The sequence below is a fragment of the Condylura cristata genome, unplaced genomic scaffold, assembly GCF_000260355.1.
Source record: "Condylura cristata isolate star-nosed mole 26May11 unplaced genomic scaffold, ConCri1.0 scaffold00038, whole genome shotgun sequence".
NCBI lineage: Eukaryota > Metazoa > Chordata > Mammalia > Eulipotyphla > Talpidae > Condylura > Condylura cristata.
The window spans coordinates 7,640,175-7,666,133 of record NW_004567139.1 but is presented as its reverse complement, the minus strand read 5'-3'; the positions used below and the strand labels follow the sequence as shown (position 1 = coordinate 7,666,133).

Here is a 25,959-nt window from a genome sequence, read left to right as displayed (position 1 = left end):
TCCTGCTTCCGCGAGCGTCGGCTCGGCTCGGGGGGGCGGCGGGCAGCTCCCCCACGGTCTCCCCGGCCCCTCGCGGTTTCCCGTGCTTTTGGGCACCTGTGCGAGCCCTCGCCCTTCTCCCAGCTGCTCTCAGGGGCCCGGACCCCCCACAACCACAGGCCTTCCTGGGGAGCCGCGCCCTCCCCGCGGACTCGGACATGTGGGGAGAAACACCCTCCACTGCGCCCCGAGACTGGTCTTCGTGAGTTTGAGCTCCGGGACCGAGCCAGGCCCTGATTACATTGTCAGGTCCCCGTTACGATGTGCTGTGCTGCTGGTGGGGAGCCTCCCCCTCAGCCCCCTCAGCCCCTTCAGCCCCCTCAGCCCCCTGCACCGGGCTCACATGTAGTGCCAAGTCTTGCCCGGGCCCCTGACGTGGTCATGCTGCCCTGCCCGGGCCTCTGTCCTCTGCACGTCACTGCAGTTTCCCGCCGTATGCTCGTGACACTTGATTTTCATGGGGTAACGCTGTTCGCGACCCTGCATGTGACTCACGGGTGCAGGATCACCCTCAGATGCGTGTCCCCACAGCACACCTGTGGCTAACTCTGCAGGACCTCAGGCGCACCTGTCCGCCCTGGCTGATGCTGCGCCTGGGTGAGCGCACTCCCAGTGAGGCCGACAAGCCAGCAGGCACAGTGCGCTCTGTCCTCAAACAGCTGCAGCCCGCTGCTTTGTTTCAAGCAGAAGCTACAAGGAGCCCCAGGCCCGGTACAAACAGGCACCCCACCCCCTGCGTCGGCACATTTCCTGTTTCTCCCTGCACCTACGGACCCTATTTATACCCATGGGCGGTCCTAATAAACAGACTCGGGACTCCAGACCCCACCAGGCTCCAGCTTCAGTTTCTTGCGTCTCCGAGTCTCTTGCGTTCGGGCGACGGGCAAACGTAGTGGTCAATGCACACCTCGGTGGGTTTGCAACACACACCCACTGCCAAGCCCCGCCCCCGTCCCCCACCAGAGTCCCTCGGGGACCTGTAGCCCCAACTCCTCAGCTACGTCTCTGAGGTTTGTCTCATGAGAGCTCTGAGGAGACAATGAACAGAGACTACAGATTCGCGGTACGGACGGAACTCACTGCGGCGGACCGGGGCTCAGAAAGGCCAAGTGGCCCAGGGCCACGGCGCTTGAAACGGTGCTTGGGTTTAGGGTCCAGGCCTGTGGGGTCCCCGCCTGCTCTTTATGCCCTTGGCTGTGCCTCCTGCGAAATGCACGGGCCCCGCCCGGGCGCTCGCCCGACGGCTGCGTGTGCTGGGGGTGGGGAGCCCGTGCCCGGCCTCACCGTCGCCGTGGAGAACCACCTGGAGCTGGCACCCACGCTGGGCACCCCGCGGGCCCCGAAAGGCCGTGCCCTCTGCCCCTGCCCCTTGCTTCCTCTTCGCTGCCTTCTGCAGAGTCCCAGCCCTGTGCCCCCGCCCTGCCAGAAGCGACACACCCTGCTGCTGAATAATTAAGGGCAGGAAGTGCCCGCAAAGGACCAGGGCGAGCGGGCACCTCGCGGTGGCTCCAACACCGCTTCCAGGGCTGCCAGGGACCCCCCAGTGCGCTCAGGGCTCAGCAGGGGCCCGGGGGAGTCATGTGGCTGCCCCCCGCTCTTCTCCTCCTCAGCCTCCCAGGTGAGTGTGGCAGGGGGTCTCCGGCTTGCGGCACAGGGCAGCGCACAGACTCGGCCACGGGGAAAAGGTGCCCCCAGGGCGCGAGCCAGGCTGGGGCTCAGCGACAGCACGGGGGTCCTGCGCTGTCCTGGGCTTGCCCCGGAGCATGGAGGGCGCAGTAAACTGGGCCACGCGAAGGAGGACCCCAAGTGCTCACGGGGTGGGCGGGACACATCACCAGCACCCAGGCAGGCTGTGACGGCGTGGGCTGGGGCCGGAGAGGTGGGCTGGCGCGGTGGACGCCACCGGAACCCGCGGATTTGGCAAGGCTCGGAGCGAAGGGCGGGCACTTCGGACAGAGGAGAGCGTCCGGGGGCGCCTGGCCCGGCCGGCACATGGCCCCTGCCGACAGGTGGCCCACAGGGAAGCTCTTGGTGTGCAGACAGCGGCTGCACCTGGGGCCGGAAATGCAAGGGGCGAGGGGTTGCGGGCTGTAGCCGGGCCCGGGGCCTGAGACAACTGTCCAGGAGCCGTGGGGGTCGGCAGGGGCCGGGCACCTCTTCTCATGCAAAACCCCTGCTCAGCCTCCGAGGACATTCGGGAACCATCTGGAAGTGTGTGTGGTTTCATGGGAGGGAGGGGCACAGACGGACTGGCCGGCAGGAGAGAGGGCGTCAGGGAGCGAGTTCCAGGCCTGGGGCGCGTTGCTCTGGCCCTGGCCCCGCGTTGCTCTAAGACCTGGAGTCCGGAGCGGCCCTCTGCCCTGCTCTGTCGGCTGGCAGCGGGGGGCTCTGGGCGCGCCCTGATGACTGCGGCCCTGGTTGGCTTTGTTGATGATAAAGAAGCCCCGAGATGACACTGCCGGCCACCGTGAGGGCGGAGGCATCACGGTGACTGCCGGTGCCTGGCCACCAAGCAGGACTCCAGGCGGCCGGGACGCCCGCAGGACAGCGGTTCCGGCTGCCCTCCCGGGGCTCCAGCTCTGCCCGCCTGTTCCCGCCCTGAATCACAGGGTGCAGCTCACCTGGAGGCCACGGAGAGGGCCCGGGGCCGTGTGCCCACACTGGCATCACTCGCACAGCCCCTCCCAGGGGCAGCGCACCCCCGCCTGCAGCCACCACCACGCCTGTCGTCCGTCACGGTCACACTCATCCTCGTAACCCTCACACTCGCGCACACGCAGACGCTCGATGCACACACACACTCGCTCACGCCCAGGCACAGTCCCGCCCAGATTGACCCTCATGCTCACAGGCAAAGGCTGAGACCCTCCGTGTTGGAGGTCAGTAGGGGTGCAGGCAAAGCCGCCACCCCGTCTTCACCGGCAGCGGCCGTGAGCCCCTGGGGGCTCGCTTCAGGGAGGTGGTCAGTGGGCATCTGGATGACCCAGCCTCCAGGACTTGTCACTTCTGCCGGGGGAAGGACACAGCAGGTGGAAGGACAGACAGACGCCGGCTCTGGCTGCCGGGAAGTGTTCCTGGGAATTCCAGGCACCAGCTGGAGACCCTGCCCCAAAGTGCAGAATGGGAGGCCCCAGCCCGCTGCACACCCCGCGGGGCACCTCCTCCTGAGCGCTCCCCAGCTCCTGGCTCAGTCTGCTCTGCGTCTGCTCTGCGCCCCAGCGCCCTCCCAGGCGCCTGGGGAGGGCTACCCCCCACAGGGCATTGTCAGGTGACAGCTTCCCCGAGCACCGATGGGAACAGAGAAGTTGCACAGGAAAGAAAAACTGACATTTAAACAGTCTTTGCTTTGAAACGTGGGGTTTAGACGCTCGCCCCACTTCCCCTAGAGCCGAATCTCGGCGCTGAAGGCTGTGAAGAGCTCGGAGCAGTTTCCTCAAAACGTGAACCCCAGGCCCCGTCAGGTACCTTTTGTTAACCCAAGGCAGTATCTCGGGATGTCTTCCTACCGCGGCCTTTTTCATTCTTTCCTTCCCCTCCGCGTCCGCATCCCAAAGCAAGGACTGCCCGTCCCCACGTCCCCCACGTGGCCACTGACAGCATGAAACAGCATCTGCTGCCTTTCCGCGCCCGACGCCTCCTGAGCCCTGCGACGGCGTCCTTGCGCCTCGCGTCCACGGCCGTGGAAGCCGTGGTCAATCCCGGTGAACTCAAGGCCATGACGGACAAGCTACTCTCTAGGGCAGCATCAGTGAGCGGTGCCTTTGCTGGGAGACACAGGGCTGGGGTGAGGCGTCTGTTCTTGGGCCGGAGCGTCCGGCCAGGAGGCCAGGCCTGGAGGTCAGGGTGCGCCAGCGCTGGGGAGCCCCCTGGAAGCAGCGGCCCCTTGCCAAGGCCGAACCTCCGGAGACCTGGAGGGCACTTGAGGTGGGCGGGGTTGGAGACGGGGCGCCCAGGTGAGGAAGGACATGAGCCAAGACACAGCTGCTGGGGGGCTGCGTGAGCCAGGGGAGAGGCAAGCGGGGTGATTCGGGGCAGAGCAAGGGCCAGGGGAGGAAGTGCCAGCAGGAAGTGGCACTGGCGGGAGAAGGCGCATCTGGAGGGTCAGAGGACTCGGAAGCCAAACCGAAGCACCCCCAGCCCTTCTGACGGGAGGGAGCGGCCTCCGGGGATGCCGTGGGGGGCCTGGTGGGAGAGGCGGGAGAGGGGGTGACGAGGGGGGCCTGGTGGGAGAGGCCGGGGGGATGGCCAGGGGGGCCTGGTGGGAGAGGCGAGGGGCCTGCTGCGCCCCCTTCCCCGGAAACAAGGAGGGGACCGTTTGGGAGCATCAGCCTTGGTGACGCACAGGGGTGATGGCTGCTGAGAAGCTGGGGCCCTTGGGGTGCCGCAACCACAATCCGGGCACCCGGCGAGCTCCCGGCCACTGGGGGGCGCGTGGCGGAGCGGGCTTGGGCACACCCCGGCTGGTCTCTCCAGCGGGGCGTGGGAGCGGGGGAGCGGAGGCCACACAGGCGGTTTACAAATCAGGAAGCGAGGCCGGGAGCTTGCACAAGGTGCCGGTTTCCCAACGCCAGGGGTAGGTGCGCTGATGCCCAGAGCACCAGCTCTGGCCCGTGGCCGCCTGCGCTGCCAGGATGTGGGCGAGATGTGAAGCTGGACAGGGTATGCCAAGGGCAGGCTCAGCTCCCTCGGGCTTCGCTGGAGCCTTTCAAAGCCCAGGGCCGGCTGGTCCGCTGGGAGCAGAGGGGCGTGGCCAGCGGCGCTGCAGGCTGGGGCGGCCGGTGCCCGGCCAGGGCCCGTGGTCCTGCCTGTCTGCCCCACGACGTCCCGGCTCCCAGCTGCGCTGTCACCGGCCGTTGGGGCGGATCGGACCCTCCCCTGCAGTGGGCGGCGCTCGGCCATCTCTCCTGGGCTACTTCGGCACGTGATCTAAGTATGTGACGGGGAGGGACGGGGCACGCTGAGTCCCTGTCAGGGCACTTGCTGTGGACACCAGGGCGAGAGGGCCCTGTTGTTGCGAAGCTGGAGGGCTGGACGCGGGAGGCAGAGGGGGCCGCAGTCAGTTGGGGGCGGGTGGGAGAGCCCCTGTCCATTGGACCCTGGTCCATTCTCGGACCTCAGCCTGAGGCCCTGAGTCCTCGTGTGGCCGAAGACCGGAGCTCGGGCCACCTGTCACCGCGAATGCCAATTGGAGAGACAGGGATCGAATTGCTTATGGCCTAGAGGACCGCCTTGACGTTTCATGTCCAGCTGCCTTTTCAGAGTGACTGGAACAAAGAGAGCTGAGCAGGGACAGGCCTTCGGTGCTGCCCGGAGCCGGGGACGTCCAGCCCGGTGCTCCTTACCGCCTCCCTGCTGCCGGCCTCAGCCTCGGCGCCCTGTGCTGAGCCCTGTCCTCAGCACTGGCCCCCGCACAGCCCAGACGTGTCCTTGGGCTGGAAAACTAACGGGGCACTGGCCACAGCAGTCAGTGTGCAGGTGCCCCAGCCTCGTGTCACCCGACCCCTCCCCCGGCCCCATCCCCGGGGTCCTGGTCCGGCCTGGCTCAGGGGACAGGAGCTGTATCTTGGGGTTCTGTCTTCTAGGGTGCTTCTCCCGCCAAGGCTCGGAGTCTGTGAGCGGCTGGGAGCGAGGATCCCTGACCGTGCCGTGTCGCTATGGCCACGGCTGGGGGAACTACGTGAAGTACTGGTGCCGAGGGGCTGCCTGGAGCAGCTGCCGGATCCTCGTTAGCACCACTGGGACAGAGCAGGAGGCGAGGGAGGGCCGCCTGTCCATCAGGGACCATCAGGGAGACCGCGTGTTCACCGTGACCATGGAGGCGCTCAGGCTGGGCGACACGGACACTTACTGGTGTGGGATTGAGAGAGTCGGAGCTGACTTAGGGGACAAAGTCCAAGTGACCGTTTTCCCAGGTGAGCGCCTTCTGTCTGCATGGAGAGGCCGAGGCTTGGGTCTGCCGAAGCTGTGGGCCCCTCCAGCCTCCCTGGGGCGGGGCAGGGGCCCGCGGCAGGGCCTGGGGAGAAGCAATGAGAGCAGCCAGGGCACGTGGCAGAGGACAGACAGCGTGGGAGCAGCCCTGCCTGGGTCACCGTCCTCAGGTCTCCTGGAGGTGCCTGACTAAGGCGCAGCAGGGCTGGTGGGGACACAGACCCCCACTTCGATGACCCATGGCCCAGCTCTGCTCTCCTGCAGCTGCCAGGGCTCTGAGCGCCTCACATTCTCTGGTCAGAGCCCCAGAAGGCTGCGGGCGCCGGCAGAGGGTCCAGGGCACCACTCCGGGCAGTGGCCAGTCTCTGAGGCCCAGCCCTGACTGGCCACCGCGTGGAGGGGGTCCCAGTGCTGAACCCAAGGACCTTGGCCACCCAGATGGCTCTGGACACTGGTCAGGGCCGCCCCTCTCTGAGTCGCCGTCCCCTCCTTTGCTTCATCTGCATGAGGGTGACCAAGGGTCAGAGGGTCCAAGCTCAGGTGACAGAGGACATGTCCAGCCGGAAGGTAGGAAGGCTTTGAGCATAACGCCAGCATCTGCCTGCTCCGGGCGGCTCCTCTTCCTGACCCCCTGGAGCATTTGGGGTCCATGCCCTGCTGCTGCACCCCTCCTTCTGTGCCCCAAAGACGTTCGGACATCACAGTCCATGTTCACGGTGTGACCGGATGTGTCCTGTTATCCACCGGCCCCCTGGAGCCCTCCCCCACGTAACACCCCAATATCTAGGTGTCTCATTTCCGCAGCCCCATTCCTGACTCTGCTCAGGCACTAGGGATTACCCCTGCACCCTCACACCCCACCAACAGTCCCACTTAGAGGGGAACGAGGAAGGAGCGTGCAGAGGAGCCCCGATGAGCCAGACGCCCACGCCCGCCCAAACGTGCTCTGTGCTCCACCTGGACACGGAGGGCGAGGTGACCATGCCGTGGCCCAAGGACTTGCCCCTGCGTGTGAGGGTCATATCCAAAAGGTCGAAGTTTCCGGATCCAGGGGGAGAGGCTTGGAGAGCGGCGCACCCCCGTTCTGGGTCCTTAACCTGCGGCTGTTGCCCCACGTCTAGAGGGAACAGATCTGAACCCACCGACCAGCAACCACACAGCGGTCGCCTCCGGCCCCCACGCCAGGTGAGTGGCTGCGGCCCTCTCCTGCCCTACCTGGGGCCTCTCATGGGGCAGCCAGCTCCGCCCTGGTGCTGCTGTCAAGGTCCCAAGTGCACCCCCCCCCCCCGTGTCAGGGCCTCCAGCCCTCCCTGGACAGCACTTCACAGAGCCGTGAGCACCCCCTGCCCGTTCACCTGGCGCCCCAAGACATGACGTCCTCGAGGGTGCCCTGGGGAGACAGGCTGTGACTCGAGACGGGTGGTTTAGCATCTGAGCTGGCACTGCGGGAGCCAGGGCCCTGCAGCCGGGCAGCCTGGCCCAGGTGACCCGCAGCGACCTCCACAGGGTGGGAGGTGCTTCGGGCAAAGGGCGCCCCAGGGGTGACCTTGGAAAGAAGGGGGACCAGGGCAAGCAGAGCAAGGAGCTGGGGGCAGGCCGACAGTCTGGGCCAGGGAGAGGCGGGTGGGGTCTTCAGAGCAGGGCTGGGGGCCAGGTCCCAGGCTGCGCTGGGCTGGCCGCCACCCACCAGCCGGGCTCTGACGTGCTGCCCCCCACTGCCCGCGCAGGACCCGCCACGTGCTCCTGGTGTTCGTGAAGGTGCCCATCCTGCTCCTCGCCGTGGGGGCCGTGCTCTGGTGGAAGCAGGCCGCGGGGAGCCCCTCGCTACAAGCTTGTCCTCTGGCCGTCTGAGCAGACCCAGCCCGCAGACAGTGAACGGAAATCCCACCCTGGGCCCCATTCCAGCGGAGAGAGGGCTCAGGGGGAGCGTCTGGGAGCCTGGGGGGGCGTCCGAGCCAGGGCCTGGCGCCTCTAGCCCCTGCGCCACCAGGGAGGCCCTGCATGTTGCTGTTTATACCCAAGAGGGGCAGAGCCTGGGAGGGCGGATGCGGAGGCTCCCCCCCCCCCCACCGCCTTCTGGAGTCGGAGGGGGGGCGGGAGGCCCTGTGGCCCAGAGCGGAGCTGTGTTCGGGACACGCGCAGACCCGGCGCCTCGGCCCCGGCACACACACACACACACCAGACACCTGCGTGAGCCGGGCCGAGCCGGGCGGCCGGAGGGGCCTCCCGGCTGCAGAACACGCCTAGGTGAGCCCCGGAGCACCTGCGGCCTGGCGAGCTAGGAAGACCCAGCGCTTCTGGGACAAAGCCCGGCGGTGCTGCAAGGCCGCTCTGGGCTTTCTCTTCTCTGACAGTGCTGAGGCAGGAAAAAAACCCGCCCTGTGTGTGCGCATCGCGGGGTAAGGCTGGGCAGGGGCCCTGAGAAAGCCTGGGGGTCTCTGCGGGGGGGACAGACGCCACTCTGAGTAAGGGAGCCGGAGCCCCGCAGGACGGGGAGGCAGGGCGCATGGATCCCGGCTGCCGGCTGCTCTGCCTGGATCCCCTCCTCCGTCCCCCCTCCTCCGTCCCCCGCTCCCCCTTTGCTCACCTCAGAGGTGCAGGAGGGTCCACGCTTCTCCCAGACGTTTCCCTGCAATTTCTGGAACGCTCAGTCCTCCGCCGGAGCGGGCGCCCTGGGGACGCTTGCAGGTGAAGGGCAGGAGGGCAGAGGAAGGCCGCAGCAGGCACCTGCCTGTCTTGTCTGCCCCCCTGGGGTGCGGGGGCACAGCAGCCAGAGAGACTGAGGAGGCCACAGGAAATGGGGGCGCCCGGAGCGGCCCTGGTGAAGCTGAGCTGCTGACTGCACACGCGGAAGGGCCGGATTTTACAGCAGGTGAATTCTGTCTTCCAAGCAGCAATCGCTGTGTCCGATGGTCCGGGGACAGGACTGGCCAAAACAAGGACTGCGCTCCCCCCGGCGGGCGCCTGCGCAGCGGGCGGAACCGATCTCCCAGGCCCCTCGCACCCCCGCTGCTCCCCAGCACTGGGCTTCCCCACCTGCCTGCTCTGCTCCCCGCTCTGTCTCTGGGGAGTCTTCCCACCCCCTGCAACCTCTGGTCCACACCCCAGTTCTGTGAACATAAATAAATCTTTCAAAAAAAAATTCAGCCCATCTTCACGCTGGGTCGAAGAGGCCCAGCTGGTGTAAAATCGGCGAAATCTCGAGAGTTAGTGGGCTTCCCCGAGGCCTCCGCCCCTTCTGTGGTTGGGCACGGGGTGCGCCGGGCCAGACGCCAGCCTCCCGCTGGTGAAGGTCCTGTGGGCTGAGCCCTGGGTGGCTGTGCACGGTGCTGTCTCACGGTCTTATAAGCCGTTTTGGAATTCACGTTTTGCTTGCAAATTGCGAAACATGGAGATTTAAAAAATCCTGTTTTTTGGGCCCTCCCTGGTGGCGCAGCGGGTTAAAGCACAGCACAAAGAAGCTTAAGGCACTTCCGCATGAGTTCGATCCCCGCCTGCCCGGGAGGAGATCCCCTTGGGGGGGCAGACCTCTCCTGACCCGCCCGCTGCTCCCCTCAGCAGTGGACTTCGTCGATCTGCCTGTTCTGCTCCCCACTCTGTCTCTGGTGAAGCCTCTCACCCTTCACATCTCTGGCCTCGACCCCAGCTTTGTACGAATAAATGAATAAATCTTTAAAAAAAAAATCCTGTTTTTTTTTGCCTTTTATTTATTATTTTTTATTTTTTATATTATATTAGTTTATCTTTACACATTTTTGTGCATTTAAAAAATCCTGTTTTTTGAGAAAGTCACTCCCAAAAGACTGACGCTTGCAGAGGAGACGCTCTGTGAACGCCATCCCAGGCCAGCCGCGGACTGTGTGATGTTGTGAAACACAAACAGGGGGGCAGGTGGGCCGCTGGGGGTGGCCCCCGGCGCTGGGCCCAGGAGAGCGGGGGGCCGAGGCGCCGGCGCCCGCGGAGGACGGGGGACCTCCCCGGCCAGGCTTCACCGGGGCCCTGGCTGGAGACTGTCTCCAGCGCATGTCGGAGCGTGTCTGTGTGTGTGTCTACGTCTGTTTCCCCTTTTCCATCTCAGAATGTTAGTAAGAAAGAGAGGAAGTATCTGGGAGACTCACACATTTTTGAATAATTAAAAATCCAAAGGAGCCACCAGAGCAGAGCCTTCCCACCCTTTGGGGCCCACATACCCCTGGAAGAACCTTCTGGAAGCCACGGGTCCACGTCTCAGCAAAGCCCCCCAAAGGCACACTGTGGCTGTCATGTCGGTGCCGAAAGCCCTGGGTGTAAGTGACACACCCCTGGCTTTGATCAGACAGGTCCAGGCCTTGCTGAGAGAGGAACCCCCTGCGTTTTGACAGCCCGGAGGGTGGCGGGCAGGCTGAGAGCAGGCCGGGGCCTGCCGGCACCAGGGGCCAGAGCTGCAGGAGGGAGCCGGCCCTTGCCGCCCGGGGCCCGGGCCAGGCCCGTCTCGGGTGCAGAGTGGGGGTCATTTAAGTAACGTTTCTCCACGCTCTGAGGATGTTCTGCACTTTATTGATCTCTGTAAGGAGTCCAGCAGGCTCCACCTCTGCGCCCCGGGCGGCTCCTCCCTGCGCTCGAGGCCCCGGGTGCGCTCACGGCCGCGTGTGCTCCTGGCGGCTCCTCCCTGCGCTCGAGGCCCCGGGTGCGCTCACGGCAGCGTGTGCTCCTGGCTCTCTCGCCTCCCCTGCCCCCGGCGCGCCAGACACTCCCAGGCGCTGAGGTTTGCAGAGCTGCCCAAGCACGGCCGAGAGCCGCTGCAGGGCTGACCCCCGCAGAGCAAAGGGGAGAGAGGGCAAGAACAGTGGACGGAGGGGTCCCACGGGTTCCTCCGGACCCCTTCTTGCCGGTCCTCAAAGAAGCCCGTGGACTGACAGTGGCCAGTGGACACCCAAGGGAGCCAGCTGCAGCCTCGGCCACCCGGCAGCGGACAGGGGAGGGCCGGGAGCAGGCCCCTGGCCATGGAGTCCGCGGGGCGAGGCCGCCTCCCGCTCAGGTCCTCCGCACCACGCTATACTCGGGCTCCTGGAGCGCGGGCCTGGGAGACGGCCCCCCTCCGGCCGCAGGGTGCTGGGTCTGGGTGTCGAACACCACGGTGGTGTAGTGCAGTTCTTCCTGGGGGGCTGCCTGCAGAGACCCGGGCGTCAGGTGGGGCCCCGGCTCTGGGTCCGGGGAGCAGGGTGCTGCCCTCCCTCGGGCGGGGCCTCTGTCTCGCATGAGGTCTGTCCACTCACCTTGCTCCCCACCTGGCCAGACACGGCACAGAGCCCCGACATCAGGGCCGGGGTCCCCGGGCGCGTGCTGGCATCCCCGTCACCACTGGGAAGGTGACACGTCGCTAGCCCGCGTGTCTAAGTCTGGGGCTTAAACCTGTCCCGTGCTCGCCCTCACGGCCTCGGCCTGAGCTCTTCCACCACTGGGCAGCAGCTCTGTGCCTGAGGTCGTAGGGGTCCCTGATAAAACCTGGGAAGCGGAGTTGATGCCAAGAGACGCTGAGGCCCAAACAGCAAGAAGCCTGAGGCTTTACGGGGGCTGGGGACAGCAGGGCTTCGTCATTCTGCCCTCGTGGACTGTCGAGAAGGTCCCGATGGCACCTCCACCTCCCACCCCACTCCCGACCACAATGGCACTAAGCTCTGGCAAAATCCACACTCAGCCCATTTTCTGTGTGGCCGAGGGTCCCCGTGCCAGGCCGGGCTGGCACTTACCACTGTGCTGTACTCCGTTTCCGCCTGCCCGGGGTGCCCGCACGCTCTCTGACGGGGCCGGGTCTTCAGCTCCAGGTTTGCATAGTGGGGCTCGCCCTGGGGAAAGGGGGTCTGGGTATCAGTGGGGGTCCACGCAGACCCTCTGGTTCAGCCCAGGGGCGCTCTCTCCTTGGCTCTCACGTGCCTCTGCCCTCGCTCTGTGCCACCACCGTTCCGCTCTGCCTGTCCCACCCCATCCCCATCACCCTCACCCCCGCCCCTGCCCCCTGGGCAGTATCTGAATGCCTCAGGTCAGGACGCTCCTTCGCTGCACACTCCTTGGGAAGAGGGACAGATGGCCAGAGCTGGACCAGGCCCCAGTAACCATAGTTCTGGGTGCTCAGGGCGAGCACCCCCTCAGCCATCATGCACAGCAGGCCTCCCCTGCCTGAGCGGATTGTCAGCCCACAGCCACCCTACACCCTCCTGCAACCCCTTCCTTACCTGACCGGGGTTCTGGTGTGGCCCTGAGTTCTTACTGGCTGAAGAGAAAAGAGGAGCGTGAGGAGGTGGAGCCCCGGAATAAGGGCAGAGAAGGGGTCCCTAAGATCTGACCCTAAGGCTCACCTGCAGCCAAGTTTTTCTCTAGAGACTTGGTGTGTTGTGGGGGGGAGGGGTGGGAGTGGGGGACACTTACCACTTCAGGCCTCAGTGTGGAAGGAGGAGAGGGAGCGAGAGGGAGAGAGAATGACGGACGGAGTGGTGCACACATAATGAGCAAGCTGGACGGCAGCTTAGGGAGACCCCAGCTGAGCTCGAAACACACATGTAGGGGCGTCGGGCGGGAGAGGCAGGAAAGGAGCTACCTCTGGAAGGGCCTGCGGACAGGAGGAAGCCTGGGGGCTCTTTCCTGCCAAGGGGCCTGGGTCCCCCCATATTGTAACCCCAGTGGCTAGATGGCAACTTTTAGTGTGTGCTTTAAAAAAAAAAAAAGATTCATGCATAATAGCAGCGGGGTACAGGCCAGAGGTGGGGGGGTGAGAGGACTCCCCAGAGACAGTGGGGGGCAGAACAGGCAGACTGACTGAAACCCACTGCTGAGGGGAGCAGCGGGGAGATGGGAGAGGTCTGCTGCACCCGGAGGGGACTTAACTCGTGCTGCAGGGGCTGTGGCCAGCTTCATCGTGCAGTGCTTTAACCCGCTGCGCCACCAGGGAGGGCCCGAGCTGTGCTTCCAACAATAATAAGTGTACAGCTGGGGGCCCCACAGCTGGGGGCCCCACCCAGATGCCCTGACAGCGCTGCCGGGAAACCTGTTTCAGCAAGACCTAGAAGTAAAAATAACACGAAGTGTCCTCACGGAGACCCAGGCCTGCCTGGGCCATGCCAAGCGGGAGGATAGGTTGCCCCGATAGCCCTTGGCCTGGGGGGTGCCCCTCACTGACGGGACCGAGGTAGCCACGAGGGCTCACAGCTCGGGGCTCACAGGCCTGCCGAGCCCCAGTCCCTGCACCCTGGCCGTGTCCCCGGGGGCCAGCGGATGCACACACAGCAAAGGTCACTGGTGCAGGGGCCTGGCCAGCAAGCCCGCAGCCCGTGGCCCTGGACGCCACCACAGAAAAGATGCCTCCGACCCCAGAAACGTATGGCCCACGTATGGCCCCACATCTGAGGGACCATATGGCAGGCCCTGGACGCAGCAGGCCGCCTGGTGTGGGAGGCCGGGGGGGGGCCGAGCCTGTCCGAGGCCGGGGCGTGTTTCTGCGGTGGGAGTTTCGGTTCTAGTGTGGGGAACTGAGATTCTTCCTGGTACTTTTACTTTTCCAATTTTCGACAACAATCACAAGCTCCTTATTTAGGGGGTTCTCTAAGTGAAAGGGCAGGACTCAGATGGGAGGCCACCAGGCTGGGACTTTCCCAGCTTCCTCACGTGACCTGAGGCAGAGTGGGGAGGGCTGACACCCCGTGGGGAAGGGAAAGAGCTTGTATTCCCGGCAGACGCACCTGCCTCCTTTCAAAACACCTGCGTGCTGGGGGGGCTGGACCCCTAGAGGTGGCTGGAGCTGAGAGTGTCAGGCAGAGGCCCGCCTGCCCCCACTTTGCACCCCTCCCCTCCCCACCCTTGGTGCTGCAACTGGGAGGGAGCACCCCGCCCCCCACCCCCTGCAGCCTTTGAAAAGCTTGGCTCGTCAACAACACACAGGGGAGCCCCTCTGCCCAGGACCCAAGAACCTTGGCGCAGGCAGGGCCCTCGGCGGCCCGCTGATCCCAGGCCACGGTCCCTCCCGCAGGGGACACGGACCCTGGCCAGCCGCAGAGGCCACACTCTGTCACCTATTCCATTTGCTGTCCTGAGCCCTACTCAGACAGGCGTGGCCACCCCGAGCCCGAAGGGCGCCTGGACTCCCCAGGGACCCATGGCTACCGAAGATGTTAAACAATGCACCAACCCCTAAAATACCGAGTGCACCTTCTCCAGGGGACCGTGACCTCGGGGGGCGGGCAAGGGCACAGGGCTAGGGGCTCGCCCAGAGGGTGAGCTCCTTTCCGGGGTCAGGAAAGGAAGCCAGGAAGTCAGGGGTGAGCTGAAGGGCACCCCAAATTTCCACAGGGAACACAGAGGGGGGAGCAGGTTACGGCTTTTGCCAAGTGACAAAAAGTTGGAGATGGCTGCTTTCCGGGATGGGAGGCCAGACTGGGGGACTTGGTGACCGTCTGGGGGCCCCAACTTCTGAGGATTTTAAATAGAAGAGGGACGCAGCTTCCCAGGGCAAACACCCCAGGCCCTAATGCAGAAAAGGGCCCTTTCTGGGACACGTCCTCTGGGCCAGCCCGGACCTGCATTTTGAGGGTCTGCATTCGGGGTTCACTGGGGAACAAGGACACCCTGAAGACCTTAGGGTGTGGTCAGGACCTGCCCGCCTGGGGACTCAGGCTGCCGGAGCTTACTCACCTCTGACCTGCCTCGGAATCATCCTCCAGGCCAGCAGCGTGATCCCCAGCAATAAAAGCAGCACAAGGGCTAACAGGGAAAGCAGGATGGGGGACCTGAGGGACACGGAGCGGGGGGTCGGGGCGATGCCTTCCCTCCTGTTTCAATGCCCAGGTACAGCCACATTGAAAAAAAACAAAGATATCATCAAGTCTCCTTTCTACACATGTCTCTACCAGTTACCCCTACATAACCACACATACTTAAGAACCATCCAGAACTCTTCATTTGGATATAAGCAAATATGCATGCACATAATTTTCCTCTTTTTTCACACAAAGGGAGCAGAGTGTAACGATAGTCAGGTATCACTTAACCGACGATCCTGAGAAACACGGCTGAGTGTCCCGGGGTATGATTACACAGACAGATGCAGTCTTACTACGTGCCCAGGTTAGACACAGAGCCTCCACCGTACCACTCGGGGTCACACCCAAGTGTATGCTAAGATGAGAACATTCAGGATGGGACTGGTCACCCGAATATGGTCTGTCATCAGCTGAAGCATCAAGTGACACATAGGGAGGAGGAGTTCTGGGAGATCCTTCTATGTCAGTTCATAAAGACACACCCTTTCATGGCTGCATAGTATTCCACCACATGGCCAGACCATAAATGTTTGTCTTTCCTCTGAATGGCTAGGATCCCCATCTTTTGCAATTACATACACTGTTGCAAAAATCACCCTGTAGCTCTGCCTTCCACTGGTCGACAAACAAAGCTGATTTATTGCACACACTTGCTTTTGGCTACTTCTTTCTTGCCTAGTTTTAAGTTTTTCTTAAAGATGCTCTCCCCTCAAAGCACAGGCTTCAGACCCAGAAACCAACCTCTGCCCCCATGTGTGTATCTGGAGGCCAGTTTCTGGAAATGGCACCTCTGGGACCTGAAGTTGACCTTGCTGGTATTAAGGTTGTGATGTGGGATGGCCTGCAGCCTGTGGTAGGGCTTCAGGTGGCCGAGCATAAGGAATCTCAGTAGCCTTGTTCCTGGGTCTAAATCTCGGGGTTTCCCTAGTAATAGGAATTCTTTGTTACTCATGCACCCCTTGGGTCACACCCAAGTTTATGTTCTGAGATGAGATGACTCAGGATGGGTCATTGAAGGACCAGGCATGTGACTGGGGGTGTGGGTTCTGAGCCAGCCTGACCTTCAGAGAGTGGGAGAGGGCTGGGGGTGGCCTATGGTTCAATCAGTTGTGCCCATTTAAAGAATCTCTGGATGTGGAAGCTTGGGGGCTTTTCCGGGGTGCATGATGTCCCCGGGGGTGGCTGTCCCAGGGGGTGATGCACCTGGACTCCCCCTGGAGAGGGGGCCATTTCAGACTATTCCTACGCGCCTGCATTTGGCTGGTCCTGCTCTTCATCCTTTACGGTAAAGATGCCATTGTAGTACGGTGCTTGCCTGCGTTCTGTGGGTTATCCAGCTAATTACCAAACCTAAAGGAGATCAGAGGAACCCTCAAATTTGTAGCCAATTGGTCAAAGGTGTGATGACCTAGGCACCCCCAAAGTGCTCCTGCATCTGAAGTGAGGAGGTTTGTGGGCCTGAGCCTGAGTTCTTCTCCTGGGGGGTCTGTGCTAGCCAGGGGCTCCCCACAGAAGTGAGCCGCAGACACCGAGTAGAATCAGACAGGGGGCGTCTTGAACCCCAGAAATGGTTTATGACTGCATGCATTTTCTGGGGAGAGTATCTCTAAATGCTGTCAGATTTCCCTAGCGGTTTGTGTCCCCAAACGGTTGCGAATCCTGAGTTTAGATAACCCGAAGCCTCGAATCACGTGAGTCTGGCTGGAAGGACGCCAAGCTTGTCTCTCGTCCCTAGACGACCCCGGCAGGACCTGCCACCGGTTACCTTCCTCCGCCGCCCGGCTTCTCCCTAGCCTGAGCCCTCGGGGGGCAGAGCAGGCCCGGGGGCCTCAGCCAGCCGAGCTGGGGGATTTGGCCGCAGCCTCCAGCTGGGGCAGAAGCAAAGGGCCTGGGATGGGGGGCCGCCGTGGGCTCCCCAAGGAGCAGGCACCTCCAGACACGGGGGCCACCTTACTGAGGTTTCTTCTGGGCGTCGTCCTGGCTGGGGCTGGTGCCGTGGCTGGCCAGGGCAGTGGACGTCTGGGTGGCCGGCTGCGCTGTGGTTTTTGACGTGGTGGCTGCAGTGACAGTTGTACGAAGGGTTGGACTTGATGCTGCAGAAACACAAATCAGATCAGGGATCCTCCCCTCGCGCCGCCCCCCCCCCCCCGGCTGGCTGAGTTGCTCCCAGGAAATGCTCGCTTAGATGGGGCAGGACCCCAGGCCGAAGCCACCCACTGCCCTCCTGGCCACGTATTTCCAAACAGACATGTTTGCCCAACCCACGGTGCCCAGTTCATCTGCCAGGCGGCCAGGCCCTCTGGAGAGCCCCTGAATCACCTCCGCGCCGCCCGCCCCCCCAGTCTCTTCCTCCTCCAGCCACAGCCACTGCTGCTGCAGATGGATCCGGATCCGTCTACACCGCGAGCTCACGCGCATTTGGGAGAGGCCCCTCTCGGCCCAGCTCCCACGGGCCCACCCAGCTCCCCGATTCTGTGGGCCGACGCACAGCGGGCTCCTCTCTTCACAACTCTGTGCTCACCTCCCCTTCACCTGACAAGCAGCTCCCCCCAGGACTGATGGGGGGCGGGGGTCAGCTCCTCCAGAAAGCCCTCCTGACCCCGCCCTCCCTCCCCCCCCCCAAAGAGTCTCTGATCCGATTCCTGCCTCAGCTGTTCCCGCCTGAGCCTCCTCGGTGGCCCAGGGCTGGTACAAAGGGTGGCGGTGGGGTGGGCTTAGGACTCACCTGGGGACACAGACACTTCAACCTGGCGTACGGGGTCAGATGAGAATGATACATCAATCCCACACTTGTATGTTCCCGCATCAGCCACTGTGAGCCTCTCCAAGGTCACTGTGAAGGTCAGGTTGGCGGGATAGTCCCGGATGGACACGCGGCCGCTCCTCCCCGCTCTCTGTGACTTGCTGGCCTTCACAATCTTTTCACATTGTACCCAGCTGGGAGCCTTACACCAGTACTTGACTTGGTCCTTGTATTTGTCCTGGTAGCGACACTGCACACGCAGGGACCCGCCCACGGAGCCGGTCACCACGCGGGGGCCGTCCAGACACCAGCAGCCTGGAAGACAGAGCCCGCTGCTCCGTGGGTGGCGGGCCCGGGCCTGGGACCACCCTTGAAGTTCCCCATCTCTCGTCAGCACCCCCATTGACCAGTTCAAACCGGGGTCACCCCTGAGATTCTAATCACAGCAGCCTCTTCCTCCAGACCTCACCTCCTCTCCTGCTTCCCAGCCCCCCTCACCCCCAGGGACTCCCACTTCTATACCAGGAGAACCCAGCCCAGCATCCTGCTCCCCCAAGGGCCGCCCCAGCCCCGAGCAGCTCAGAAGTCAGAAGCAGGCTCCCTAAGACTGTGCCCCTGCTGACTTCTCAGCCCCGGTTTGTGGGGGCCTTCAGAGCACGCTGGGTCTCCCTCAGTCCCCCAGCGCCTGCGGCTTCCTTCCCGGGAAACTCACATCCTGGCTCTCATGCTTGGGTTTTTTGTTTGTTTGTTTAAAGATTTATTGATTTATGCATACAGAACTGGGGTACAGGTCAGAGGTGCAGGGGCAGTGAGAAGATTCACCAGAGACAGAGCGGGGAGCAGAATAGGACGACTAAGGAAGTCCCCTGCTGAGGGGAGCAGCGGGAGAGGTCTGGCGCGCCCTGTGGGTCACCCCCGGGGCAAGGATGGAACTAAGCTGCAGTGGCTTTAGCTTCTTAGTGCTGCGCTTTAACCCGCTGCGCCACCAGGGAGGGCCCATGCTTAGGGTTTTACCTGCCATTTCCCCAGACAATTCCCCCAGTCCGAGCTGCAGAGCAAGGAGTGTTGCCGGTGAGCAGGAAGGCGTGGGGTGGTGATGGTCAGGATTGGGGGGGGCACAGAAGCGCTCCTCTAACAACACTGAGCCCTACACACAGACAGGGTGTGGGAGGCCAGAAACCCAGCTGTCTGGCTCCAGGCACAGGAGGCCGGGGCTCAGATACACACCCCAAAACCCAGTGTTCCCTAGAGACAACTGGCTACCTAACCAGAGGAACATGCACTTTAAGCAAAACGACCAAAAAGATTAGAAGCCCTGAGCAAGAGGCCAGACCAGGCGACAGGAGCTATTTGAGAGCGAGCCCCGCTGGGCTCAGAGGTGTATCTGGACAGTGGCTCTGCCCGCCCATCCCCGCCCCGCGCCCATCTCCCTGCCTCGGAGGCAGTAGCCCTCAGCCATGGCACCCCAAGTCTCCCTCGCTGCACCCGTCCATGTCCCGAGACCATGGCCTGCTCCTGTCTGCACACCCGGACCGGGGACCCCAGGCGCCTCCCTTCAAACCGCCGGCCCTCGGCACCAGCACCCCCTCCAGCCTTCACCATCCGAAAGCCTCCTCTGCCCCACACCCACATGGCGCCCCACAGCTAGCCTGGCTCTCGGGGCCAGCGGCCGAGAGGGGACAGACCTCCTGCTCTTCCCCTGTGGGGGTGAGGTCCATCCTCCGTCCTCCGGTCCTGAGTCTGACGGAGCCCAGACTCGGGGGTCCTCTGCCACCCCTTAGGTCCGCCCCTCCCAGGTAGAGTGAGTCCAGGCCGGCCCCTCACCTGGGGCGCACAGAAGCAGCAGCGCCGAGGGCAGCCATGTGGCCTGGTGCCGCGGGGCCATGTCCGCAGCCGGCCGGGCCCGGGCGCTGCCCGGGAGGAAGGATCAGAGCCAAGGCCCCACTTCTGCTTTCCTCGGCCTGGCTGCTTCCTCGTCCGCTGTCTTTGGTTTTGTTCCTAGAGCTAGTGAGAAAATGAAGGACGCGGGGGAAGGGGGGAGTATGGTGAGAAAAACCCCCGGCCCCGCGCTCCTGCTGAGCCCCAGCCTCACTCCTCACTGCCAGCAGGGGCTGCCCCCCACCCCCACGGGCTGGCTTCCTCACAGTGCGGCCCAGGGCCGCCTTCCCTCTCCTGCGGTTGGGGTGGAGCAAGAGCCAGGGTGCTCCTCCAGCCCGGGCCACACCCAGAGAGGCCGCCTGGGCTCCCCTGGGGGCCCCCAGCTCCAGGCCTGGACCCCCAAGTGGACACATGGCCTTGGAGTCCCTGAGTGGCTCCGGTCTTGGACACGCTCTCAACTTGGCCAGAAGCTTCTTAGACTGTGGCCTTTCCTGGGCAGGCACCCCTGGCCCCAGCTTGGGGCTGACACAACAGGCCCAGCCGGCCAGGGGAGGGGCCCCCCTTCCTGACCCAGGCAGAGTGCAGACTGCACACACACACACCCTACACGCCACACACGCGCAGGCGCGCACCCGACTCCTTGGGACAGGCGCTCACACAGAATGGCCACGGAGCGCGGGGTGCCCTGGGCGAGCCCCGGAGTCCCCAAACTCCTGCCTGTCCTGCTGCTCCTCGCTGCTCCTCCAGGAGTCTCACTTCCTCCTTCCTCCTAGCACAACGCACCTTCCACGGAGAGGGCCAGGAAACCTCGGAGCCGTGGCCGTCCTGAGAAACCCGTGTGGCCTCCGACGAACGCGGGGACGCGGCTCCTGTAAAACGCCACCGCCACCATCTACCTGTGGGCTGAGTCCTCTTCCTCTGCGCTCGAAGCGCCAGGGACCCTCGGGTGCCCCTCCATGCGGCCAGAGGGCAGAGAGCCCCAGGCTCCCAGCCCCGGATGCAGGAAGTGGTCACCAGGGCACTGCGTGCTGCTGGCAGGAGGAAGAGAGATGGAGGGGCTCTGGCTGCGGGTGGGGGCCGCTGAGAGGCACCGAGCCCCCACTGTGTGCCAGGTGCTTCCGTCATGGCTGGGAATCGGCACTGGGCATCCGGAGCTGGGCGGGGGCAGCTGTGACGCGGGAGACGGCGGTGGGTGGGGGCACCGGCCTTCCCTTCCCAGAAGCCTGGTGGGATGGGCACCGTGGCCTGACCCCACCCGTCTGCTGGGCCTGCCTCTCTGCTGGACTCCCCGCAACTGCCCGTCTGGGGGAGAGCCACTCCAGCCTGGCTGGGTCGTCCAGGCCTGCGGTATCTTGACCACCCACCCCCCACAGGTTCACTGTACCTGTGCAGTGAACACGCTCCAGGTTGGTCCTCGGGGTGCTGTGACTGTGACAGAGAGGAAGAGGATGCTGTGCGCCAACAGCTGTATAGCAGCCCTAGTCAAGGACGGGGTCTCACTGTCCCCCAAGGCTCCTGGGCTTCTTGTCCACTGCTCTGTGTGGGCTGCACTGAGCTCTGTGCCCTTGGTTGGTGCCAGGAGCTGGAGCGATGTCTCTACCCTGGGAGGGGAGCCGGGGAGCTGGGCCTGAGAGCTGGTCTGGAGGCCAGAGGTTGTGAGCAGTGAGCTGGCACAGGACAGCTGCACCAGGTGAGCAAGCTCAGCCTGGAGTCGGCAGGTGGTGGCTGTGTGCTGGAGGCCCCACAGATCTGAATTCCTAAGGTGGCCAGACAGGACAAAGTCGGGCAGTGGGACCCAGCAGCCGAGAAGCCCCCTGGGTCCCGCCACCCCAGGTATAGTCAGATAATCGCCATCTGCTGGTGGCTCACAGAACTGCAGCCTGTCACGGTAGTGAGGGCACCGTCCCTGCAGAAGCTGCACCTAGAAGCCAGTGGCCACGTGGGTCCTCCCAGTAGACTGGGAACGAAGGGCAGAAGTGCCTTGGGAAGAGGACCCGAGCTTCAGAGGACTCAGCCGGCCCCTGTGGAGCAGGAGAGGGTACCCGAGCTACTGGGCAGTCACAGGAGGAAACAGGCCAGTGCCCAGTGGCCAGTGCCCAGTGGCCAGTGCCCAGTCCTGGGACCTCCCAGGAGGGATGGGGTGATGGGAAGCAGGCACTGGGGTCTCCAACTCCTGCCTCTTGGGCGGCGGGCACAGGGTTTCTCGTGTGCCCAACGAGACCGCCAGTTCTGACCAGGACTGTCAGGCAGACATGAACCACTCAGCGACCCCGTGAGTGAACAGGCTGTTACTTCACTTCATCCACGGGAATGTTCCGGAAGAGGGGCAATGCCAAGCTGCAAGAGGAGGGCTGCCATCAGCCTCTCCCCACTGGGACTGAGAAAGCAGAGGCAGGAAAGGAGGTCTCAGGCCTCCCCACCTCCCCTCCCAGGGAGGGCCCCACCCCCCAGCACCAGGCTCTGGGCTGCAGGCGGCACACCCCAAGGCTCCCGAACTCACAGGGACCCTTCTGAACAGGGGAGGGAGGGACCCAAGGGCCAGGGCTCCTTCATAATGCCCTGGGGGTCAGGTTGGGGTGGGGATGGGGATTTAGCAGCCCTGAAGGGGTGAGCAGAGAGAGGCATAACCCTGCCCCCCCCGCCCCGCCCAGTCCTGTCTCCTGTGCTTGTCCACAGAAGCTGGCATGGTCAGGACCCCCAATGAACATTAGAATCACTGGGGAGCTTTTACAAATTGCCCTTGCTTGAGCCCCCAAGTACGTGTGTGGTGTCCAGGTGTCCAGGCGTCCAGGCCCTGGTGCTGTGCTCAGTTGCAGGGGAGCGCCCCCCCTCAGAGGCCCCACCTGGAAAATGGGGCAGTGCCGCACTCCTCCAAGGATGGGGTGCGCTCTCCACTAACTTAACACCCCGCTGTCCCTTCCTCGTCCAGTGGAAGGAAAGTGGGCCACGTGGAGTCTGCTAAGTAGCCAGAGCAGCTTCCTCCCGGCCTGGTCCGCAGCTTTCTGCTCCTTTCAGCCCTTTCCCCCCTCTTTCTCTCGAGCCCGGAAGTCCCCACACGCTCCTCTTAACCCTAGGAGGACTGGTCTTCATAGGCCCTGTCCTGTCCATCCCCCCAGATTTTGTCCAGAGGTTCCCCCAACTCCCTGCGCTCCTGCCTGGCCTCAGCTCCAGCCTGGCTGCACTGAGCAGCCCAGAAGCAGAGTCCAGACCTGGGTCCCCCTCCAGCGTGGCCACTCCAGTCTGGCGCTGAGACGCCGCTATGCTCGTGTCCGCCAGGGGGCGCTCTGAGCCCAGACACCATCTACTGTGGCAAAGGCTGGACCCCAAGATGGCACCGCAGATAAAAACACAAAAATTCTTTCCTGGAGTTTCTGGTTTAGTGGGAACAGGGGTAATAAAGGATCGCCTTAGAAGGTGAAAAGTGATATTCAGAAGCCCGGACTAGGGGCCTCCCTCCTTCAAGCCTGGGAACAGCCAGACAAGTGGCCCAGGAGCTCTGGACCCCAGCCTGGCGCCCTCCTTCCTCCTCTGTCTTTGAGAAATGTGGGGAGGTAGATGGACATTGAAAGTTCTGGATGCTGACCTGTCCTCAAATGAGCCTGGCCTCAGGAGGGGTGAGGGAGCACCCTCAGGTCACACAACTCAACCACCCCCCACCATCACCACTCACACCTACCCCCAGCACCCCCACTTCCCTGGCACCACCCCACCCCACCCCACACTCCCCCAACCATTCCCCTCACCCCACACCCTTCCCCTACCACTAGCACCCCCAACCCCACCCCTCCATCACCCATCACCACCACCACCACCCTCCCACCCCACAAGCCCCCCTCAGTCCCACGGAAGGTGAGGAGCCGAGGCTTTGATAGTTTCCCTCCGGCCTGACACCAGCAGCTCCAGGCGACCTTCCCTAGGTCTCCCCACAAGGCCCAAGCGTGGCGGGTTCTGACAGACACCGGCGCGGGTTAAGAATGCCCACGCCAATATTATTTTAAAAAATAATAATAATTTAAAAAATAAAAATAAATAAATAAAAGAATGCCCACTCCAGGCCGGCCTCTGAGCGCCTGCGTCAGACGCTCTGGCCCCAGGACTGAAACCGGCCCCCGGCAACACCTCCGTCCCAGCTCTGGAGCCTACAGCGCAGGACTTGCGGGGTGCCTGGGATCCCCTGTGCCCAGAGGGGCTGGGCGGATGCAGGCCGGCCAGGGCAGGGTCTAGGGCCCGGTGAGGACGCAGAGGTCAACCGCTACCTGATAAAAGTGATGCCATGTTTGGCAGACTGGCCAGGGCAGGGTGGCTCTCCCGGGGCAGGGAGGCCGGCCGAGGCCAGCTGCGCCTCACACGTGGCCGATGCAGTGGGTGCTTGTCCATGACACTGGGGTGTGCGCATGGCACTCTCCCCAACTCCAGGGCCGAGGGAGCGCCTGAGAAAACCCAGGCTGTAGACAGGAGTCTGAGGCAGGCATCCAGCAGGAGGCCGCGACAGCCCTGCCCCCGGAGCCGTGGTCCCCAAACACCGTGTCCACCCGAGGCCGGGGAACCTTCCAGGTTTTCTGCAGGACAGCGGAGGAAGGAGGGCTATTTTAAGTGGCATTTCCCCAGTGCCTTGCCCCCCGGGGCCCCTAAAGTGGGGGTGCTCCCTCTGCCCCTTGCCATCACTGCACGGGCCTGGAGGCCTGGCCCCCATGCGCCTCCATGGAGCCGGCCCCGATCCATCAGGTGTTACCTGCAGGCCGCTGCCTCCTCCCAGGATGGGGGTTCTCGGCTGCCGGCCGGCCTGGGGTGCAGGGAGGCCCTGTGCTCGGAGCGGTCTCCCTCCCAGCTGTGCTCTGCCCTCCGCAGACACTGGGGGACACGCCTGGGGGGCAAGTGTGGGCCCTCCGGGACAGCCATGGCAGCGGTCCTCCCTCCTGGGCTCAGGGGGTAGTTTCTTCCCATTCTTTAATCAAAACAGGAAGGACGCGGAGAGGTTTTCTGAACAGGGACCTTCCTGGGCGTCCGCCCCCTCCGCCCCGCGGCCTCGACACAGATCTGCGGCCGCATCTGGGGAGCGCGGTCTCCATGCCCCTGGCACTGGACAACAGCTGCTTGTCCCTGTTACTCCCACGTGCTTCCCTGGAGGAGGGGCAGAGCTCAACATGGGGGGCCAGGGAGCCGGGGTCCCCAGGGAGGGACCCCACCGCTGGAGGCCACCAAGCAAAATAGAAACCGAGTCCTCGCCCATTTCCACCCGCTGTGAGATGGGCCCAGTCGGCGGGGGTGAAGTGTCCCCCGCCCCGACATTTCAGAGGGTGACTCCAAGGGCCTCTGAGTGCAGACTGGCGTGGAGATGCCTTTCCAGGGGTGATGGAGTTAAACGAGGTCGAGGGGTTCCCTGATCCAACATGGCCACCGCCCTGACTCCAGTGCAGAGAGGCGCGCGCAGAGGCGGGGCGCCCCGCCCCACCCTCCCGCACACGTCTGGATCGCGGGTTTCCGCCTGCAGAACCCGGCGACGATACACCCCCGTCGCTGAAGCCACAGGGGGCCCCTCGCGGGTCCCCACGGAGCAGGGGCCGCCCAGCGACACGGTGACAGCCCTCTCGTCGTGGGTATGACGGGGTGGGGGGTTTCCTCGGTTCCACCTTCGCCTGGCAGGTAAGCCCGACCACACACCGGTGCACCTGCAGCACACAGGTGCCTCGCCCCTCGCCCCTGCGCCCAGAGCCGGCTCCTCACGGCGCCTTCCGGTGGCGACTGAGGGGCGTGAGGCGGGCGGGCGAGGCGGGAGCAGGGAGCAGGTGTCTGCGCGGCCCAGGAGCTGCGGTGCGGACCCCGGCTGTCCCTCCGCGGCCGGGCGTCGCCCTGACAGCGGCACTGGGACACACGCCTGCCACCGGTGTGGCGCCCAGGTCTGCTCCCAGATGGGCTCAGTCGGCTCTCTGAGGGCGCGGCGGAGCGAGGGACTCGCACCCCCACAGCCCCCATTCTCAGCTCGCAGCGCTCCCGGGAGAGGAAAACGCAGACTCCGGGGCTGTGGTGGCAGAGCCTGACCGAGGGGTCTGTGGTCCAGGCGCTAGGAGGGGCTGGCAGCACCCAGCCCCGGAGAGAGGGGTGCTGCTGCAGGAGCGCTCACCTGGGGGCTCCTTCCCTTTTCTCAGATCATTAAAACAATTTTTTAATTATTTTCATGGAGAAGGAGCCAGTCAGAGGAAAGAAGGAAGGAGAGAGAAAAGCCATCCTGACCCATCCCCTTCTCTTGGCCTCTGTGGTCAGGGGCTTGAAGCCACCCCAGTGGGCCCCCTAAAGGGCCACATGGGTCTTCCCCTCTGGGGCGATTCATTTCCTGTTCTCTGAAGTTTCACCCCCCCCCCCCCATCCACCTGCCCTCGCTGGCTCGGAGGCCGAGTCCACCTCCGGGAGGGGGGAGGGGCAGAGGCCGAGCCCCGAGCACCTGCTGTGCCGAGGGTCGGGTCCACAGCGGCCCCAGCGGTCCCCAGCGTCGCTCGGGGGAACCCCCAGGCGGCCCAGCTACCTTTGCTGGTGTCAGCCGGTGGCGCCTCCTGCACCCGCCCCAGCATCCAGGGGGCGGGGGGG

At 64.0% G+C, this 25,959-nt stretch overlaps 2 protein-coding genes across 4 annotated transcripts; one reads left to right on the top strand and one right to left on the bottom strand.

The window, feature by feature from the left end:
- Positions 1 to 1,541: 1,541 nt before the first annotated feature.
- Positions 1,542 to 9,430, top strand: LOC101628656 (CMRF35-like molecule 7). 3 transcript variants are annotated; one of them, XR_001146089.1, is made up of 5 exons: positions 1,542 to 1,657; positions 5,622 to 5,951; positions 7,089 to 7,152; positions 7,695 to 8,839; positions 9,404 to 9,430. XR_001146089.1 is itself a non-coding variant. In XM_004693372.2 (4 exons), the coding sequence occupies exons 1-4, from the start codon at positions 1,618 to 1,620 to the stop codon at positions 7,816 to 7,818; spliced, it is 558 nt and encodes a 185-aa protein (XP_004693429.1). In that variant the 5' UTR covers positions 1,542 to 1,617; the 3' UTR covers positions 7,819 to 9,033. The 3 variants fall into 3 exon arrangements, 1 of the variants encoding a protein (XP_004693429.1); XR_001146090.1 differs by lacking the exon at positions 9,404 to 9,430 and adding an exon at positions 8,862 to 9,033 and having other exon boundaries at positions 7,695 to 8,366; XM_004693372.2 differs by lacking the exon at positions 9,404 to 9,430 and having other exon boundaries at positions 7,695 to 9,033.
- A 1,550-nt stretch (positions 9,431 to 10,980) lies between these two features.
- Positions 10,981 to 19,535, bottom strand: LOC101628422 (CMRF35-like molecule 8). The gene is made up of 7 exons (XM_012732991.1): positions 19,324 to 19,535; positions 17,482 to 17,814; positions 16,711 to 16,849; positions 14,629 to 14,765; positions 12,180 to 12,217; positions 11,697 to 11,792; positions 10,981 to 11,115 (listed from the first exon to the last, which is right to left on the bottom strand). The coding sequence occupies exons 1-7, from the start codon at positions 19,382 to 19,384 to the stop codon at positions 10,981 to 10,983; spliced, it is 939 nt and encodes a 312-aa protein (XP_012588445.1). The 5' UTR covers positions 19,385 to 19,535.
- Between the last annotated feature and the right edge of the window lie 6,424 nt (positions 19,536 to 25,959).

Coding starts and splice junctions, on each gene's coding strand:
- LOC101628656 (XM_004693372.2), top strand. CDS start 1,618: ATGTGGCTGCCCCCCGCTCTTCTCCTCCTCAGCCTCCCAG. Junction 1,658..5,621: donor TCTCCTCCTCAGCCTCCCAG/GTGAGTGTGGCA, acceptor TCTGTCTTCTAG/GGTGCTTCTCCCGCCAAGGC. Junction 5,952..7,088: donor CCAAGTGACCGTTTTCCCAG/GTGAGCGCCTTC, acceptor CCCCACGTCTAG/AGGGAACAGATCTGAACCCA.
- LOC101628422 (XM_012732991.1), bottom strand. CDS start 19,384: ATGGCCCCGCGGCACCAGGCCACATGGCTGCCCTCGGCGCTGCTGCTT. Junction 12,218..14,628: donor GATTCCGAGGCAGGTCAGAG/GTGAGTAAGCTC, acceptor TTTTCTCTTCAG/CCAGTAAGAACTCAGGGCCA. Junction 11,116..11,696: donor AAACGGAGTACAGCACAGTG/GTAAGTGCCAGC, acceptor GGGTCTCTGCAG/GCAGCCCCCCAGGAAGAACT.